The following is a 19,709-nucleotide window of genomic DNA, read 5'->3' as shown; positions in this document are numbered from 1 at the left end:
AATGGTCGAGGCTGGCCAACTATCGTGCTGTCGATTCGTAGGGTAACGCAAGGTGGGTGGTCAAAGTAAAGACATGGAGCAAGTTACATGTTGCGGAGTGTGCTTGGTATAAGTTTGTTCTGTATAAAATTAATATCGAAAGATTGGCTTCGACGACAAGGCTGAAGTGAGGACTAGCGTGCAATCGCGTAAGCACGTGCTACGAGAAGCGTTATTGCTACGAAAGGCGTTGTTGCTACAAAATGTGTTGTTTTTTGTCGAAATTAGTTATTTAGTTTTTTAGAAAATTCACGGTTAAAAGAAATGAAGCGTAATCGTGTAAATAAATACGACGAAGATATCTCAGGCATTAGAGCACGTGATGCGTAGCGCCAGCTTCGTCACAACCTGGAATCGGAGGCAGAATTAAGCGGTAAGGCAAAATTTCTTATATGAACACCCAGTACATCCTTTCATAGAATATTTTCTGGTAAGATTCTTCTAATTGGGTTCATCATTAGAGCTGCAAGCGCCATAGTTTATTACGTCCATCGCCTTCTCGTGTCCCAGCCTTCTCGCGGTGCTACTTTACTTGACAGAGTCAAAAAGGAGCTCCGTCCTTCTCGTGTCCCAGCCTTCTCGCGGTGCTACTTTACTTGACAGAGTCAAAAAGGAGCTCCGTCCTTCTCGTGTCCCAGCCTTCTCGCGGTGCTACTTTACTTGACAGAGTCAAAAAGGAGCTCCGTCCTTCTCGAATATCTAAACCATGCTAACCATAGGACTAATACAGAGTCCGCCCTCGGCCCAATGCAATGACGATTCTGGTAAAGATGCTCCCGTATCAAATTCCCATTACATTGGCCTGGATGTAGGCACTGGCAGCGCTCGGGCATACATTATTGATAGTGAGGGAGAGTTGGTAGGACATGCCTCCGAGAATATCCAGCAATGGCAGTCACGACCAGGTTGCTATGTAAGCTTTCATTGACTGAGCTGAGTAGTTAAGTCTTGTTGCTGATACATTGCTACAGGAGCAGTCTACTGACGATATATGGCACGTTGTGTGTAATGTGGTCAGAGAAGCTATAGTACAGAGCGGCATTGATCCTCACACTGTTCGGAGTATTGCATTTGCGGCCACATGCTCCCTCTCTGTACACACACGTGACACCGACGAACCTGTGGAGGTGAGCGGAAGTAGTTCCTCCGGCGCTGTTCACAACATCATACTCTGGATGGACCGCAGGGCCGACATTGAAGCGGCTTCCATCAATAGCAAAGCGCACAGTCTTCTCAAATACCTTGGCGGCTCAATATCGGTACTCATGGAACTGCCCAAAGTATTATGGCTAAAGAACAATACACCGAAAGAGGTTTTCGACAGATGCAAGTTTTATGATCTGAACGATGCTCTCACCCACATCGCGACGGGGAACGTGAGCATACCTTGTACCGCTGCCTGCGACCAGGAGACATTACCTCTTGGTGTGGACGGGACAATCAAAGGATGGGACAGGGAATTCTTGGCAGATATTGGATTAGAGGATCTGGTGGCAAATGACTTCGAGAAAGTCGGTGGGGTGTGCAAGGTAAGCTATCACTTGAAGTTGTGCTTTTTTGTAGTTAACTTGGTTCCTAGCACGGACGGTACCTGCCTGCAGGCAGGCGTTCCTGTGGGCAAGCTCTGTAATAAGGCTGCACAAGAACTCGGCTTACCACCAGACGTCCTAGTCGGCTCTGGCATCATGCATATGCTGGTTGGGTGGGCACTGTTGGAGCACAGCTCCAAGCACCAGGAAATCCGGATGCCTTTCCTGTGCAATCCAGGTTGGCGTTAGTGGCTGGTACATCAAGTTGCCTCATTGTGGTCTCAAAAGCCCCTATTTTCGTCCACGGTATCTGGGGCCCTTATAAGGACTGGGTATTGCCGGGATTCTGGATGTCAGGAGGTGGTCAGACTGCTTCAGGTATGTGATCGCACTTTTCAACCTGCTTCGTAACTGCGATGCACTGGATTTCAAAGGCAATTTCTCGGGAAGCAAGATCCTAACTCTAAGCTGTCCGATACCCAAGCTAAGCTGTGTGAGGGAGTAAAAACTAACGCTATCTGCTTGCACAGGCCAGTTACTGCAGCATATGCTGCAGATCCACCCTGCATATGAAATTACCATGTCCCTTGCTGAATCTCAGAAATCGAACATATTTGAAGTTCTTAATAACCACCTTCAGCAGATGTGCGCGGATTCCGACGCTCCAAATATCCCCTATCTAGGCCGCTACTTCTTCTTCTATGAGGGGGTCGGCGATTGGCCTCACAGCCGACAAAAGTTTAGACAGCCTTGCTATCACTTACTACGGCGTCATCGAATTTCTCGCTCTCCAAATACACCAAATAATTTCCGAGATGAACCGCGCCGGGCATACTATCTCGTCGATCTTCATGTCGGGCTCGCAATGCCAGAACAAATTCCTAGTAGCCACCATTGCAACGGCGTGCAAACTTCCAGTTGTCACTCCAAGATATGAGAACGCTGCTGTGTGTTGCGGCGCGGCGCTGCTGGCTGCCAAAGCTAGCACGGTGGAGCAAAACGGTAATACTGAGGACCTCTGGACCGTCATCCAACGCCTCAGCAAGTCGGGGGAGTTGGTTCGACCGTCGGATGATGAAGATGTGCGAGCGCTGCTGGACGTCAAATACCAGGTCTTCCTCGAGCAGTGTGAGAGGCAGAGGGTTTTTAGAGCCTCAGTCGATAAGGTAACTGTGGCGAAGCACAAGTATAATCGTTGACGAGCATGCCTTCTCTTAGATTCTCATTTAGCCCAAACCACTGTTTCGAGAGTCACATGCTATGCCCGTCCTCTATTAGCCCACAGGACAGAACCGGATATAAGACAATAACCTCTCTTCGTTCCCTGAAATTAGCGCTCGTTTAGGAAAAGAAAGATAAAATCGAACTGTGAGAAGAAACATTAGAGGATTAGTGCTGTATCGTCTTTTTTGGCGGTCGAGGCCAACACCAAGAACTCCGCCGGCGGGAAAGACAGCCCGTGGACAATTATGCAAATACTCGGACAAAGGGGGGATATTCGGCAGCCAGTAGATGACGCCTTATTAAGAGACCTACTTAATACAAAGTATATTATCTATCTGGAACAATGGGAAGGACAAAGAGTGTTCAGGGACATGGTTGAAAAGACGATTTCAAGGCATATAGATTTCTCTTCTACTAGAATGACCAAAACGGTGGCGTAGTCAGTATCTCTGCTCGAGATTGCCCAGATGAGGCTTCTTCTTCATTAAGGTTCAACTGTATCGGCCAGTATTACAGTTCTGATTGGCCTGCTTTAACACATACACCTCAAATCCCAGCCGATCATTGGCCCAAGTCTTGGGAGCTGCTCTGCTACGCTCTGGACGTCCTTATCTCCTCTTCCACTTATGCAGATTACTATGTTTTGGTCTTTTCGCATATTCTTGGCTAACTCAATGGCGCCATAAACCGCATGCGCTGTTTCTAGAGCGGGGATAATGCCCTCAAGTTGCGACAAGAGACGAAATTCCGTGAATGCTTGAGCATCCGTCGCAGCAATGAACTGCGTCCTGCCATTATCCTTCCGCCAGGAAAGCTCTGGGCCTACCCCGGGATAATCTGAACCGGCCGAGACAGAATTTTATATATATATATTTTTTTTAAATATTGGTATCACAGGGTACTCGAGTAATAGGATAATATAAGATCTTATGGGTCAGGTTGTTGGTTCATTGATTCGTGCCTTCTCAAGAGCTGGCTTCGAGGGGAGGATGTCCCTCTCAGAGCCCGCTAACTAACTCGAGGGTCACCGCGCACATGCTAGCCACGGGACCACACGTGATAAGCACGTGACTTATGTTCCGGCATTAAAAATTAAAAGTTGATAAAATATTAATAATTCAAAAAAAAAAACAAGAAATAAAAAATAAAATGTCAAAATTAATTACTTTGTTTTTCAAAAAAAGAATTCACAATTAAAAAATATAGACTAGCGCGCAATCGCGTATGCACGTAGGAAACAGGGTTGTTCCCGATCTTGTCCATCTCTAGCTTCCCAAAAGATTCACGATCAGAATATTTCCTTGAGCGCAACCCCTCCGCTACTCTGTCTCACCCGGTGCGATTGAAGTCAGGTGAGCCCTTTCGAATAAGTAGGTGGCTTGGAGGAACACTTGCAAACACGTCCACCCGCTCGAAACAAACAGCCTGTGCTGCACCCCGTGCTACGAGCCTTTCACTTGTATCTGTTTCACGACTGCTCTTAACGAGACTCGTATGAACCTGAGGTGAGTACATGATCTTCGCTTTCACGATGCAAACTGAAAGGATGTAGAGAACCGCTTGTCGCAATCTTTTCGGCTCGCTGCAAAGCACTCCAGCTACGCCATAAACTATCAAGGCTTGCTTCGCCATCAATTGATCCTCTTGTGGACCTGCCCTGAAAACATGTCTCGCAATACAATTACTTCCCCAACCCCCCAATTACCTGACTCTTTCGAGAGCTACGCAAGCAATAACGACCAATCCGTGGGCAATATTATCTCTCCTAACGGCACTCGTACCCACTTGACCGAATTTGACGGGCTTTTCAATAATGGAGACTTCGAATCCTCTTCAAGCATCATGGATCCTCGAAAGTTGTTACCGCTCTCAGAGGCGGAAGTTCGTGATAACCTCACAAAAGCCAACAGGGGTAACATGAACCCAGCTAAACCTGAGAAGGTAGATAGCGATATGAAGGTGTTGGCTGGAGGACCTCCTTTTTCACAGTTGATATCAATAGCTGTCAAATTTGCGGCCACCAATCGTTGCCATCAATTGCCAACTTGCTTTGATGCGAGAGGCAAGTTAAAGGTCCCTTGGTTGTATGCCGTGGGCGAGAGGATCAGAGAAGCAAGGAAAGAGAAAGAGCTGGCCAAAGACCGCCCGGAATCAGAAGCCGCCTCTCCTGAAGAGCAAACACGAAGTAACAAAACCCGAACTTCGCGAAACAAGTCGCTAGGTGTGCGGCAATCGGATTTTGTGCCATTGCTTGACCTCTGTGTCATGTGTGGGAAGAAGCCTATTGCCCCCGAAAGTCGAGATACATCCAGTTGCACTTCTTGTGCTGAGCTGATCGGAAATCCACTGCCACGCAAGACCTCGAGAAAACTCGACGACAAGAAGTCTAAACTTGGTGTTGATACAAACCCTCCTCATCATAGGCCTTCGCCCTTCCAACTGGGTCGTAATGGACAAGCACCAAAATCAACAAGACCAACGCCAGAGACACTATCACCTAGTCCCGATCATCTTGCACCAGACTCCCGTCTGTCACAGCAGAAGTCCTCTACCTCCACACAAAAGCGAGCAATCATCATATTACAAAGCTCTCCCCGCTCAGTGCCAGAGTCTCAAGCTTCGTTCGATCCTGACTTCGTTGCAACCCAAGGAACACTGAGTAAGAAAGTCAAGACCCAAAATGGAGGACAGCGTAACCATCAGAGCCCTGATTTCTCCCAAGCCAGACGCCCTTCTCAATCGATCACCTGCAGTGGGTCCACTTGTCAAAGAAGTCAATTCTCTGCGTCCCTGTTATACCAGACTTGGCTTATTCGAATTAAAGATGCTCAAGAGTGTTTGAACAACACTGGATCCTGGTTTTGTCCTGATTGTCAACAAAGACGTCCAGACGTACCCAACACACAAGGTTCGAATAGGACAGAGTCCATCCAAAACACCCCACGCTATGGCCAAGAGTGGCTCGACCATCAGGATGAAATCTGCCGATCGTTGGATGAGCTTTCTGGCATTTTGTCACAATACACTGCAATGGCCGGTTTACAACCCTATAAAGTAGCCTTCTCTGACTTAGCGTGTGTCCGAGATGAAGCTCCTGGAAATCTGGCAGCAATGGTTCTGCGCCAAATGCTGGATATCTATAGCGGAGTGTCTATTAAGGGAAAGATCGAGAGCCTTCGAATCAAACCAGAAAATTCGGTCTGGATCAAAGGTGCCTTAATGCTCCTTGTTAAACAGTTCGTGTTCGAGTCTGGTTCGCCGTTTGACGATTCCTCAATTCTCACAGAAGGACTATCTTATGGTAAAAGCCCTTCACACATCTACTAGTGCTAAGTGACTGACTCGATTCTTCAGCCGGTCTCTCATCTGATATGATCCAAATGATCATCCAAGACACCCGTATCCGAACTATGAAGAAGAATCCAGCGGATGCGCAATCCTTTACCGAGCGCCGAAAGACTCGAGTAGATGATTTTGTGAAGCGACTGAACGGAGCAATGGTCGCAATCGTTGGTAATAACGCCGAGATTAACAGCTTTCATGAGTCAATCGCAAACATTGCTTCAACCCTCAACGTCAACATGTCTGCCTATAGAGGAGAATACGCGCCCATATATCCACAACTCTCTGATGCCTTTGATCTTAATTTCCATGTGCTGGACAGCCTCGAGTTGGAAGGACCAGGTCTCAACGTGAAGGATTTGGAAGGAAGACCTATCTTATTGACAATGTTGATGGGCGTTAAGTTCAAGGGCCCCGGTCGAGACTGGGTCGTATGCTATCGTGCCAAGGTACGCCTTTGGCGACCAACTAACCCACGAGCCATCCTTCCTGCGGGTAAGAGAAAGGCTGAACTCATCACCTCTGAATAATTTGAATTTACGGTGCATGGAGTTGACAGTAGCGAATGGAGTTAACTCGGAAGGGGAGGGTTGCGGTGGGCCTAGTCATTTTCATCTATTGCTTTGCACGAGCTTTATACCCCACAAGTTAGATCTCTGCACCTGAAGAGTGTATGTACTGAATAAATGCATGGCTTTCGACCTTAGAATTGCAGTGAGATAGATTGATGACCACGATGACCTTTACAAAGAGCTGTGCTGAAACTAGGCGTTATGCTGACAGGTTCATAGAGATGCAAGCGCTCCCAAAGTCAAAAGTTCAGCTTAGTTGATGTTTCTACGAACAAAGCCCAAATCAAAACGCCCAAGCAAGTGCTCCCAAAAATCGTACCCCCATAACACAATAACAACACATCTTAGCTATGCAGCAGTAGCACAATTAAATTCCTTGCCCTTCATCCCATATCCCTTCTCTCCGACCGCTAGGTACATTAGTTGCGAAGTACTGTAGTCACTCCCACCCTCTTCGCGATGCCCTAAACTAAAATCCATATGACTGAGAAGATGCATAGCGTCCACTTGAATCGACGTCCATGAGCGATCCATACGATCGAGTCGATCTATAGCGCCCACTTGAGTCGACTTCCATTTCAGATGGATAATATAGGGTCGGATCGACTTCCATTGGAATTGTTCGGCTTGTGCTGCCCCTCCTCAACCATGAGAAGTCATTATAAACGCCGGGTCGCTCACGACTAAGCCGATACGGTAAGTATGCATCTGCAACTGCAAGACAAGCACGTTCAATGGAGCCTGAAGAACCGAGATCTATCAGTGCGTTCTATCATATTGGAAATTCATCTGCTTCAACTTACCTACGCTTGCTGGTAGGCTCAGCAACTGTGCGTTGTGTAGAGCATTGAGGGCTTCCTTGACATATACACGACATGTCCACTGGCGTTCGCCCGCAGGTATCCGACTTCTACTCATCAAAGGAACCGTACTAACACATCTGTGAATTGCAGTTGTGGAGGATACATCTCCTATCTTGACGCAAACGGTCATCGATTTAGACTTCGTTGGGTTTTCAACTTTTCTCTCTTCATAGTAGAGGTCTAAAGGTTGCCTGCCAGCATCGGTTGCGTGGAACAATGTGCCCCTGGGTGGGGTATCACTTGTGGCATAGAGGCCCCAATGCTTTTGACCGTCAGTGAGTTGATGATTATCTCTCGGCTTTAGGATTCACAAACATATTTGTTTCCGCTAGCATCACGGCGAAGATACTGAAGTGTGATGTAGAGGGTGCGTGGGGCAGTAGGAGAAGTAGCGGTACTCATTGCAATGGATTGAGTGAATAAATAAACTTGGAAACAATAGGTAAATGATTGCAATGTGGAGGTATTGAGAAAAGAGGACGGGACAAAATACAATATGAGGTGAGATAAATGGAGATTGTATGAGGAAGAGTTTGAATTACTATGGATGTAGAGGATTACTTCGTTTAAAACATGAAAGAAACATAGCAGGTCGACTACCTTTATAGAACTTCTTAAGCAGCATGTTCTTGCTATCAGCTCAGAGACAGAGATGTTGGGTTTCGATAACTTTCGGACTCACTCGAAAGTTGAAACTTTTTGGTGTTAGATGCCTTTGAGGCTTGTATGGAAGTGAAACTTGTTGGTTGAAGAGATGACATTTGAATGGCCGACCGCAGACTGTGAAATTGGATGGCAGGCCATAGGAAAGACCGTGAGTAGTACATGTCTTCAGATAGACGCCACCGAAGCGACAGTTGAAACTGCAGACCTTTAGACTGTCAAGAGGGCCCGCATCCAGCCCGACCATGAGTCCGCACGATACCCTTCTAGGAATGTAACTATTCTTTTGCAACAGTCATCTAGGTCGGAGACACTTATCTCTGTAGAGCTTGGATTCGCGGCGCTTATTTCGAGACAGCCTGCTAATTCTGTTTCTGGTGTTCGAAATTAGAAATGTTCCTGTCCTCACAACAGCGCTCCGCCGATTGAACAGCCGAACGCCTAGGCACACGTGACCGACAGCCAACACAACATTGAACCCTGCGATAAACTTGCTTCTACTCCAGCTCATTTTGACACTGTATCACCAAACTATCTGGCCTATGATTTTTCTATCGCTACTCTTGATTCGACATGGCCTCTTTCATGAATGATAAAGATGTGAAAGAGGCACTGTCGCTCATTGAGGGCGCCAAGCTGCCTCACCCTTCTGACCCATTACTTTCATCGTTCATCATCGAAGCCCTCGACCCTCGACTAGCCGCTCGGTATGTGCTGCGGACAACTCAATCTGGAGAGAATCAACAAGTTGGACTTCTTCGACTTGTATCCGATTGGACCTATCTTGTTGAATCCAGTACGTCTCCTATATGTTGTGCCCTTTCCTAGCCTTCATTGTTAACAAACACTTCAGTCTCAAAACATGGCTGTTCTCCGCCGACGCCCGATGCTGTCACTCAGGCTAATATTACTAAACGTGATGGGGGCAAATGTTGCATTACCGGCAAAGTCAGCCGTGTCTGGGATCCGCTTGTCGTGGTTCCTGTTCTTCCCGTTCCCTCTCGCTGGATCGTAGATGAGGTATGTCTGATCGTCTCGGACACCCCAGATCCGAAGAGAAGCTAACCCTTAGCCATGAAAGCCCCGAATCTTCAACATGCTCGGTGCTTTCCTCACCCCTTCCTACCGCGATTGGTGGCTCGCCTATGTTGAAAGGCCCGAGGACATGAACTCTTATCATAACCACTGGCTTGTCCGTAGATCAGCAGCTCACGCTTTTGCGCAGGGTGTTGTAACATTAGACAGATTTCAGCCATCTATGATCGAAGTGAGTTGGGCTCATGCATAAGTCACTTCCAGTTCCCCTTTACCTTGCTGATGCTTTGACATAGTATGAGATCAAGCATGTTTTGATTGGAGTGCTGAATCCGATCGATACTGATGGTTCTTATCCGCTATTGGGCGATCATTCTCGACTTGGTATTGAGAAGGTGGATCCACGGTTTATAGGCACTCACGCTCGTTTTTCTCCAAGCTGCCGATGGCTCCATATTGCTGAACAAATTGCACTGAGCAAGGAACCATCGTCTCGGACGAAATATCTTACAAAGCAACCAGCAAAAACATCTCAATCTGACCAGAGAAGCCCGTTCTCTATCACTGGCCTAATAAGCACTGCTTGTCTCGCCGTCTGGGTCAGGTTTCCGGACAGAGTCCGAGTAGCCACTTACAAAATGCTGCAAAAGATAGGATATCGTCTTTACGGAAAACCTAACGCCTGGGAGTCCGTCCAAAGACTACCTTTTGGTCTCTACCTGAAATATCTGGAAGACCCCGACCGATTTCGCAATGAGTTCAATGCATTGAAAATGGTGCGCCAGTATACTTCGGTCCCGGTTCCTAAGCCAATTGACTTGGTCATTGTGCCAACAAAATCAAAGGATCCATTCTATTCACATGATGCCTATCTTGTCACATCCCGCGTGCCAGGAATCCCTCTTTCACGCTGTCAGGCCATGCTGTCAGACGACGATAGCTCAAAGTTTGTCTCCCAGATGCAAGACTACTTGACCCAGATACGAGCCATCCCCAAGATTGTCAGTCCAGAATATGCCATATGTGACACCTTAGGTGGGCCTTGCAGAGACCCCCGCATCCGCGATTCAAATCCAGTTGGGCCTTTCGTAGACGAGGCGGCATTCAGCCAGGTCCTGCGCAACCCGGATGAGCCGAGCCGCAGAGGACACCAGGTTGTATTCACACATGGGGACCTGAATGCTCGGAACATCTTGGTCGATCGGGATGGGACTCGAGGCTGGAAGGTGACGGGAATTGTGGACTGGGAGAATTCCGGGTACTACCCGGAATATTGGGACTACACTAAGTCGTTGTTTGAGGGCTTTAGATACTCTCATCGATGGTGCGAGATTATGCACGACATATTCAAGCAATTTGGAGACCTTTCAAAGGAGTTCGAGGTGGAAAACAGAAGTTGGGAAGAAGGCGATTATGTATAACTTTTTTCATTGACTGGCGAAAGACGTGAATCTATAAATGCATTTCGAGCCTTGTAGCTGCTCTGCCATGACAGTACGAGGATCAATACCTATATAATTCTACGGAATTGTTGTAAGATCTTACAATAAATATTTTGAATGCGACATATTACTCTCTTGCTGCGCTAGTGTGCCACGTGACACCCCGATTGGACTGTCCCCTGCAAGCATCTCAAACCTTTCCACATTCATGTCAATCTTTTGAGAGCACACTATTCATACAGTAATCCCACAAGATCTGATGCTGACCATCTCGAATCATACCTTAATAGGTTAATGCTTGGTGCATACCAAAGCATCTTGCCCAACACACAATTTCCATCATACCAGATATGGATCTCTCCTTCATCACTGTTGATCCCTCCACACCCCACACGCATACCGTCGTCTTCTTACACGGGCGCGGAGACACGGCCAAGAACTTTGCTTCGTCTTTGCGTTACTCAACAGACTCACACAACCGTACGCTCTCAGAAATCTTCCCATCCTTCCGCTGGGTGTTTCCCCAATCCGAGATCCGGCAGTGCACAGCCTCTCCTGGCGAGAAATGGTCACAGTGGTTCGACGTCTGGAATGTGAGCAACTTCTCAGACCGAGAGGAGCTACAGGCGAAGGGTCTGAGGGAGAGTGTTGCCGGTATACAGCGCATCCTTTCAAGCGAGGCTGCTGTCTTGGGCGGACAGTGGGATCGCGTTATACTGGCTGGTATCAGCCAAGGTGCGGCGACGAGCGTACATACGTTGCTAAATCTAAGTCTCCCGCCGGTTGTTGGTGGTCAACAGGTGCTGCCCAGACTCGGCGCCTTCCTTGGGTTTTCGTGCAGGATGCCTTTCCCTGGGAGAACACTCGCTGAGACTAGGAAAGTTCTTTCGTTGGACGGCAGCCCAGAGACCGATGAGGTCCTACGCAGTACGCCTATTTTGCTAGAACATTGTGTCGATGATCCTCTTGTTCTGATAGGGAATGGTCGAGGTTTACGAGATTCTCTACGGGGATTTGGTGCGCAGGTTACGTGGAAGGAGTATCCCAAAGGAGGACACTGGTTCAACTCCCCGGCGGGAATTGACGATGTTGTGGAGTTTCTGAAAAATCACGTTCTGAAGAAACCAAGTGCTGGGGAAAAGTTATCAAGTCAATTATTACCTGACTCGATGGATTTATCTTAGAAAGAAATCTATAATCTTGACTTCTCTCCTTTGACTTTATGTTGTGCTGCTTCTCAAAACGTGGAACATGGACCAGACGTTCATCGTTTTCGCTCTCTTCTTTTGCTCAACGTTCTCATTTATTTCCGAGTATATGTCTCAGATTCTGGCTCTCAAATTACGATTAATTTTAGTTTGATTGAGCCGACCACTCCCAGTAATTGGTTCTTCACAAGATAAAAATTATAAACTGTCAATTGGTTTGATTCGCCCTCGGCTCGGAATAATGATCTTACGAGTTGCTCGGTCGGTCACACTGAGCATCGGATCAGTAGTCACATAATGGAACAGAAGTGGTCAAATTAATGTTTGACCAGCAAGCAAATGCAAACAGTCAAGCAAAGGGCTTACGAGAATGACAGAACATTTGATAGAAGGAATGCTACTATCAATCGAGGAAACGGTTGTAGATACCCATCATTCAAGCACCCACTTTCCAGCTTGGACCAAGACAACTTGTTCTTAGAACCTGGAAAAGTATCATATCCAGTAGAGTCCTCGTTGATGTATTCTCTAGAGTTGCCTCCAAGTTTGTCCTCTGATGACCGCGTCATGTGGGCATTCCATGCACTCTGATTACCCATCCGTGACTACGGCGGAATTAACAGCAACAGCAGAGAGAGTCTTATCAAGGTAGATGCAGAACTAAGCCTTTAGATTCTTGAGTCAGGTATGTATACCCGAAAGAAACTGGTTTCAGCTCTGAAGTATTCATCTGAAAGATACATGCCGTCTGTGTGCGATCTTAAGACAAGCTTGGCAGTTCAGGAATCGCCTTCTCATGTGGCATTTTCTGTGCCTCTTCACAAATGGCCGCATTTGCCTCCCAACACAACTTGGACCTCAGAGTTCGGGCCTCGAATGACTCGGGATGGCAATTGCAGTTCCCGTGCCGTGCAGTATTGGCATTGAATTCTCCCTGTAATGCCGCTCTCGTTCCGAGCACCACCTTGTCCAGCGATCCACCAAGGAAAGAGCCACCAGAGGAGCAGAGGAGGTCGGAATGCAATGAACAATCATGAAAATGCGGCGCATCGCATCGTATCTTGTAAATAAATAAATGAAGGATGGAAGAGGAAGTCAGAATTATCAAAGAGCTCCAGGATGAATCCATAGGCATTAACTCGAGAAGGATTAGCAGCAAAGCTAATTAAAGCACACCCACCCACCCACCAATCTATCTCCCCTGCAATTTGTCCACCAGTCCAGTCCAGATGCGAATGGGCCCCGGTGCGGACGAGAGAAAGTCACGACACAAAACTCCAGACTGATGACCTCCAACCTCCATAATCAGCCTCATACAGACTTCACTCGACAACCACCCGACGACCACACGCTGCCACCAGCGACAGCCTGTATCCCGAGGACGCATTATTCGAAAAGCGCATTCCAGACATCAAGTATTTCATGCCAGACATCGTGGTCCTTACGTCAATCCCTTTGGCGGGGCGCCTTTAACCCAGACGACGACTCTCCTCCAAAATCCCTCTCCAGCAGAGAAATGTCCTCCGGACACCCTCCAACCACGATTCCCGACGAAAGCGATACGGTGTTCGACCTCAATACTGTCTTCAGTCATCCTGCTGGCCTCAGAGTTGCGAGATACATCGTAGGAACATACATTCGAGCCGCCCAGCACTCACTTCCGCCTCCAGCGGCAGAGGACACCACGTATTCAGTGCCCGTACCATCGTTCGAATCGAGTCCTGAGGTGGCCAGTCTGCTTGAAACAATTCTTGCCTTGAGCGATTCGCAGGTACGGCCGTCAGAAGAGAACGATGCTCGGCTAGGAGAATTCGCGATGGAGGGTCATCGTGGAAACGAGCCCAGGACTAGCGATTGTGAGTGAATACTATAGCCTTACCATTGTGCACACACGAAGAAAAAAGAACTGACGAAATTTTTTTCGTCTCTCCAGACTCTTCAGCCTTTGACCGCATACAAGAATCGTTTCCTTCCTCCAGCCAACAAACCCCGAACAACTTCTTCGCAACTACCAACACCTCTCACACCTCACTTTCGACCAACTCTTCTTATGCCACGCAACACTCCTTCATATTCTCGAATTCATTTCAATTGTCCCTCGCAAGCCACACACAACTCGACCAAGCATCGCGGTCCTTCGTAAACTCGTGGCCGGACCTGTCTAGCTCTTTCACGTCTGGTTCGGATTCTCCATATCGGATCGAATCTCCTTCACGAACCTCGACCAACAACACTCCACAACCACGCTGCTCGCAATCTAGCGGACCATCATTGCCGGAAACAAACATGTTTTCGGAAGATGATGTCTTCGTATCTCGTCTCCCTCGAATGAGAAAATCCCTATCCACCGACTCTACGACCTCATCTTCAACTCGCGGCAACATGGGTGAGAATACGTTCAGAGTAGCCTTCTCTTCTGGACGCGGTCAACCAGTCTCTAGCACCTCCCCAACGATCAAAAGCTTCATGCCTGTCAACAAGATGCCGGAAGGTTCTTTGATTGTCACAAAGCCATCTGCTAGTGGAAATTCATCTTTCCCCGCTAGAGATATGGCTACTGGAGATCTTACCACCTCAACCACCTCGTCCCAGACTTCAACACCCACACCTTCCTCGTCGTCTTCCTCTCTCAATTGCACCCAACGTCCGTTCAGTACCATTATGCAAGCCTTCGAGATGGAGCACACGCCATCAGCTTCGTCGAGCCACAAGCGCAAAGCTGAATCCGCCGACAACTCCGCTGTGAAGAAGACTGAGAAGGGAAACATCAAGCGCATTGTCAAATTGAAGGAAGCAAAGCCCAAGCCTGTAAGTAATGTTTTCATGGATCTTATGATATCGCTGACCTTTCTTATAGGCTGCGCATAAGCTTGGTCCTGACCTTTGGATGCGCATTCTTGAGTTTACTCCACCCCCATTCATCAAAAAGGCCCGCTCTGTTAGCAAAGACTTCAAGTGCTGGATCGATGAATACTCCTCAATTTTCGTCAATCAGCGCATGGAGAACTATGGTGTTGAAATGCCTCCTGCTTCAGCCATTCAAGTTTACTTGAACTTCGATGATGATAATGACGAAGAAGAAATTGAGATACCAGCTGTTCCTGCTACGCCTGGGGTTCCGGGAGGTGATAACGCTGAACGTCAAGTGGTTAAGCTGATCAAGAAGAAGCAAGATATCACCGAGAGACAATACAACGATCTTCTTGGTGGGAAGGGTTGCTTAGAGAAGGAGAAAGTCACAATGGCTGGAACGAAGGAACCTTGCAGCGATGAAATGGCTTGCAGAACTCATTGGTCTTGGGCTAAGAGATGGTGCTCGGACTGCTGGAAGGCGAAGATTGAACGGGAAGACCGCATCTTGAAGGCACGTCAGAATATCGTTGGCCGTCAAACCCTTCAAGACCTCCTTGCCTGTATTCCCAATGGTATGCACGACTCCTTCATGAAGCCTCATGACTACGTTACGGAAGAGGAGTCGAGGGAGCGAGCCCGCGGTGCCCCAAGACTCTACCGATACTATCTGAAACAAGATGTCGAACGTATCATCGCCGAGTATAACAAGAGAACTCCTCTGCCATACGTTGATGATCCATCACTTTCAGCTGCAGCCAATGCGTCAGCAAAGGCCGTCCATCAGATCAAGGAGACTGCGCTCATTCAAAAGCGTCAAGACTGGGTTGACAAGATGAAGTTAAGAAACGCCGCTTGGATGGAGACCGTCAAGAAGATCGAGAGTGCTGTTCGCAAACGCCGAGTCAAAAATGGATTGCCTAACGAGGTGAACCGTGCCGCTCGGAGAGAACTCTTCACCCGACGTGCCAAAGACGAGATTCCCCACGTTCCCACCGAGTTCGTTGAGAAAACCGCGGCCTATAAGGCTGCGACTCGTATTTTCCGCGATGGTGGTACTGAGCGTGGATGGCAAACCCTCAAGCCTAAGATTGAGAAGGAATGGTTGGATGAGGAGGAGAGAAAGTCCGAAAACCTGGAGGCTGCAGTTGAGAGCGAAGCTGGCGGAAGCATGGACGTCGACAGTGTTACGAATGAACCACTCGAGGTTGAAGCTGGAAACATGCGCACCAACTCCAATGCGGGAATGCCTACACGTTACGGTACGCAGGACAATCTGCTTCAGATGCACCGTCGTCATCAGCAGGTTCAGGTTCAGCTTCGGTTGAACCAGCAGGCCTTTCAGCAGCATCGAATTCAACAGCGAAACCACCAAGCTTCGCTTTTAGCTGCTCAGAATCGCAACAGCTTTGTGGCTCGTCATCTACTCCAACCTCAGCAACAAGGCCAACAAAACAGCTTGAGCGTATTGGCCGCTGCGGCCGATCTTACGAATCCATCTTCTTATACTGGATACGGCAGTACGACCTCCTTCCAAGCCCAACCCTCGACCCACCATACTCAGATGTACTCATCCATGAGATTCAATTCCCATTCCCAAACTGGCAGCCAATCTGCGTTTACGCAATACCCTTCAATTAATACCTCGTCCATGCACCAAAATCCTCCAATTCAGGAGCCTGCTCGTACTGGACTCACAATTCATGATCTTCTGGCAGCAGATCCACCGAACTCCAAACCCGCTCACTTCTACCCTTCATACTGATTTCACAGTAACGACACGGAGGAAAGCACCGGATTTAGACGGGTCAGGTCAGAACCTTACTCTATCTTCTTTCGACCCATCAGACAAGATCCATGTACACCCTGATCCTCGGCTTACCTACTGGCTGTAGCAGACACATCATCATTCGCAGTCTGCACGTTTGCCACCTTTGAACGACATTAATTCAGCAGCACTTGATTGCATTCGCCTCGTCCTGATCCTTCATGGACTTGTATCCACAGGATCGCACAGCTTCTGATTCGAGTTTTCGACCTACAGGAGATCCACACTTGCATGCTTCTATCACCTTTCCATTTCATTATTTTTGGTATAGCGCTTCCTTGATTGCTTTGTATTCCGTTCGTGCATCATGGCATGCCGAGGAACCAATACCCAGGCGTTGGGATGTGGAGCATTCAGCGGGAAGCATTCATAGGTTAACTTGGGCGTTTCAGGTTTGAACTTGATCTTCTTTGCTTTGTTCCTTTGGGAGGACGGCTTCTCGCTGGGAGTTGCTGATAATTGCAAACTGGACATCATGAGGCGTTATTGAATTAACGCATATGCTTTTGCATGGACGGCTGGATACAAGCATGGGCACAGCGCAATAAGCGCACATTAGTTGGCCCTTTGGCTACTTGCAAATTCAGAAATCTGAATAAAATGCCTTCAATACTTCACACGTGATGCCCATGCCAATATCCTCTGTCTTGCTTCCATCTATCGTTGCAAATGCCATGCATACCATACTCTCCTAATTCAAGTCCTTACAATTAAAACAGCAATATATACACAATTCGTCGCACATGACAACCCCAAAAGGCTGGTCGTAATCCCAGCCCCCTCACTGGCTAAAGAGATTACCCATCCACTTCTCACCGGAGACGCAGACCGAGGCAGCATTTCCCATCAGACGTGCAACAAAAGTCTCAAAGGAGCGGAATCTGACAGGTCGTGTTGCCAAGCCCTCTGCGCCCGATTGAGGGGTATTGTTGGTTATGTAAGCATGGCGATAAGGAGAGGAAAGAGTTCAAATCGAGCTTGTTCGAGATGAGTAAGTCTACGCAATGGAAACTTCAACCTATGGCGAATGAAGGAGAGTGAATGGAGAGTCTGCCGGCCGGCATCTAGAGGGTTCGTTTTGGCGTCGACGAGAGTGGTGGACTACGGTAGGTTCTGCGCTGTTGAAGAGTGGGAAGTGGGATGGGATCGAATGATATTGTTTGATATTTTCTCTACATATACTTTGGACTCCTAGGTGAGGTGCTTGTAGGTTGGTTTCTTCTCTTCTTCTTTTCATCCTCGGTCTCTAGGATATCTTGTCCCATCTCAGCTCTTTATTCCGACGAACCCACCGACTTTGGACGGCAAGATGCCTATCCTCATGATGGATATGCTAAAGCAGGATTCCATCCTGCCTGGCATAAGCAACCAAACAGGTCTCATCGGCCTCACAATCATTTCTCTCGTCTTTGGACTGTGGCACGTACGTTCTCCTTCCTCCTCTTCTCTAACTCTGCTAACCAATTCCCCAGCTCAGCACAGCAACCGACATCCCACACATAAAAGGCATCTTCGAAATCCCCTCCTCTCTCCCCATAACCGGGCATCTCCTCGCCCTGGGCCCCGACCACGCAAGCGTCTGCGAGAAATGGTGGCGCCAATACAACCGCTCCATCTTCCAAATCAAACTCGGCAACACTCGAGCAGTAGTAGTCAACTCCTTCGAAGACTGCAAACGCATGCTGATCGGGAACCAATCTGCCGTCATCGATCGTCCTACACTCTATACTTTCCATGGCATCATTAGCAGTACGCAAGGATTTACAATTGGAAGTTCTCCGTGGGACGAGAGTTGCAAGAACAAGAGGAAGGCGTCTGGACAAGCGCTAGGCAGGGCCAAGATTAGAGACTATTTCGATATGTTTGATCTAGAATCATACTGCATCGCCCGAGATCTTGCCTTGGATTCTTGCAATGGACAGAAGGAGATCATGATCCGACCATACATCCAACGCTACGCTCTCAATACTACCCTCACGTTATGCTACGGGATCCGAATGGACTCCGTCTACGATTCTATGCTTAGAGAGATTCTGGAAGTTGGTTCAGCTATCAGTCTCCTACGTTCCGCGTCCGAGAATTTTCAGGATTATATCCCGATTATGAGATATTTTCCGAATAACGAGAAGAATCGTCGCAGCAAAGAACTACGGGACCGTCGGGATGCTTACTTGAATTCTCTCCTGAATCAAGTTAGGGAAATGATTCGGAAGGAAACAGATAAGCCCTGTATCTCCGCCGCCATTCTCAAAGACCAAGAAACCAAACTCTCAGGAGTAGAAGTCTCATCCATCTGCCTGTCCCTAGTATCTGGCGGTTTCGAGACCATCCCCGGGACTCTCACGTCTTGCATTGGGTCGTTGGCTACGCCAGAAGGCCAAGTGTGGCAAGAAAAAGCTTACGAGGATATCAAGAGAATGTACCCCGATGTACGAGATGCCTGGAGAAACAGCTTCCAAGGCGAAGAAGTGCCGTACGTAAACGCCATCATCAAGGAAGCGGCCAGATACTACACCGTATCTGCGATGAGCTTGCCGCGGAAGACAGTCACGGATGTGCATTGGGACGGAGCAGTTATTCCCGCTAAGACGATGATCTTGATTAATGCCCAAGCTGCGAATCACGGTAAGTGTTCTCTCTACTTTTGTCTAAACTATGTTAATAAGATGATTAGACGTAGATCATTTCGGTCCCTCAGCCTCAACCTTCAACCCAGAACGCTGGCTCGACTCAGACGGTACTCTCTCGCCAGCCACCGAGAAAATCCCCACAGGCCTCCAACACTTCTCCTTCGGTGCCGGCTCGCGCGCCTGTTCGGGCCAGATCATAGCAACTCGCCTACTCTATACGGCGCTTATCAGACTGTTGACGAGCTATAGGATCGTAGCGAGTGAAGAGATGCCGCCGAATACGGATTATGTGGATTATAACCAGTTTAAGAGCGCGCTGGTGGCTATTCCGGTGGATTTTAAGGTCAGGTTGGTTCCTAGAGAGGGAGTCGAGGGGTTGGGCGAGAAAGGAACGGTAGAGGGGATGTTGGGGGAGTGTTTAGAGGATGCGAGGGGGAGGACGGAGGGGTATTATAGGGTTGATGAGGGGGTTAAGGTTTAGCTG

At 48.1% G+C, this 19,709-nt stretch overlaps 8 protein-coding genes across 8 annotated transcripts; 7 read left to right on the top strand and 1 right to left on the bottom strand.

Moving 5' to 3' along the window:
- The first annotated feature begins 520 nt into the window (after positions 1-520).
- LY89DRAFT_783614 (Pentulose kinase) lies at positions 521-3,186 on the top strand. The gene is made up of 6 exons (XM_018222698.1): positions 521-952; positions 1,011-1,568; positions 1,619-1,626; positions 1,711-1,946; positions 2,099-2,187; positions 2,252-3,186. The coding sequence occupies exons 1-6, from the start codon at positions 746-748 to the stop codon at positions 2,765-2,767; spliced, it is 1,614 nt and encodes a 537-aa protein (XP_018069833.1). The 5' UTR covers positions 521-745; the 3' UTR covers positions 2,768-3,186.
- LY89DRAFT_114090 (uncharacterized protein) lies at positions 2,903-3,278 on the top strand. The gene has a single exon (XM_018205096.1). It carries the CDS (start codon positions 3,038-3,040, stop codon positions 3,230-3,232), a length of 195 nt encoding a protein of 64 aa, XP_018069832.1. The 5' UTR covers positions 2,903-3,037; the 3' UTR covers positions 3,233-3,278.
- Positions 3,279-4,248: 970 nt separating this feature from the next.
- Positions 4,249-6,814, top strand: LY89DRAFT_720013 (uncharacterized protein). Its single transcript, XM_018218537.1, has 3 exons — positions 4,249-4,297; positions 4,345-6,093; positions 6,147-6,814. The coding sequence occupies exons 2-3, from the start codon at positions 4,458-4,460 to the stop codon at positions 6,662-6,664; spliced, it is 2,154 nt and encodes a 717-aa protein (XP_018069831.1). The 5' UTR covers positions 4,249-4,297; positions 4,345-4,457; the 3' UTR covers positions 6,665-6,814.
- Positions 6,815-7,175: 361 nt separating this feature from the next.
- Positions 7,176-7,971, bottom strand: LY89DRAFT_735582 (uncharacterized protein; the record flags this gene model as incomplete). The annotated part of the gene is made up of 3 exons (XM_018220031.1): positions 7,176-7,447; positions 7,510-7,831; positions 7,885-7,971. The coding sequence occupies 3 exons, from the start codon at positions 7,969-7,971 to the stop codon at positions 7,176-7,178; spliced, it is 681 nt and encodes a 226-aa protein (XP_018069830.1).
- Positions 7,972-8,744: 773 nt separating this feature from the next.
- Positions 8,745-10,835, top strand: LY89DRAFT_619418 (kinase-like protein). Its single transcript, XM_018210874.1, has 4 exons — positions 8,745-9,028; positions 9,086-9,252; positions 9,314-9,499; positions 9,564-10,835. Exons 1-4 carry the CDS (start codon positions 8,806-8,808, stop codon positions 10,686-10,688), a joined length of 1,701 nt encoding a protein of 566 aa, XP_018069829.1. The 5' UTR covers positions 8,745-8,805; the 3' UTR covers positions 10,689-10,835.
- An 80-nt stretch (positions 10,836-10,915) lies between these two features.
- LY89DRAFT_686216 (alpha/beta-hydrolase) lies at positions 10,916-11,955 on the top strand. The gene has a single exon (XM_018215235.1). The coding sequence runs from the start codon at positions 11,060-11,062 to the stop codon at positions 11,891-11,893; it is 834 nt and encodes a 277-aa protein (XP_018069828.1). The 5' UTR covers positions 10,916-11,059; the 3' UTR covers positions 11,894-11,955.
- A 1,247-nt stretch (positions 11,956-13,202) lies between these two features.
- LY89DRAFT_670937 (uncharacterized protein) lies at positions 13,203-16,532 on the top strand (the record flags this gene model as incomplete). The annotated part of the gene is made up of 3 exons (XM_018213199.1): positions 13,203-13,740; positions 13,791-14,725; positions 14,775-16,532. The coding sequence occupies 3 exons, from the start codon at positions 13,203-13,205 to the stop codon at positions 16,530-16,532; spliced, it is 3,231 nt and encodes a 1,076-aa protein (XP_018069827.1).
- Positions 16,533-17,904: 1,372 nt separating this feature from the next.
- On the top strand, positions 17,905-19,706 carry LY89DRAFT_698231 (phenylacetate 2-hydroxylase; the record flags this gene model as incomplete). Its single annotated transcript, XM_018216968.1, has 3 exons — positions 17,905-18,018; positions 18,068-19,220; positions 19,270-19,706. 3 exons carry the CDS (start codon positions 17,905-17,907, stop codon positions 19,704-19,706), a joined length of 1,704 nt encoding a protein of 567 aa, XP_018069826.1.
- Between the last annotated feature and the right edge of the window lie 3 nt (positions 19,707-19,709).

This window comes from Mollisia scopiformis, assembly GCF_001500285.1.
Source record: "Mollisia scopiformis unplaced genomic scaffold LY89scaffold_15, whole genome shotgun sequence".
NCBI lineage: Eukaryota > Fungi > Ascomycota > Leotiomycetes > Helotiales > Mollisiaceae > Mollisia > Mollisia scopiformis.
Note: the sequence above shows the minus strand (reverse complement) of the source record. Positions and strands in the feature narration are given on the sequence as shown.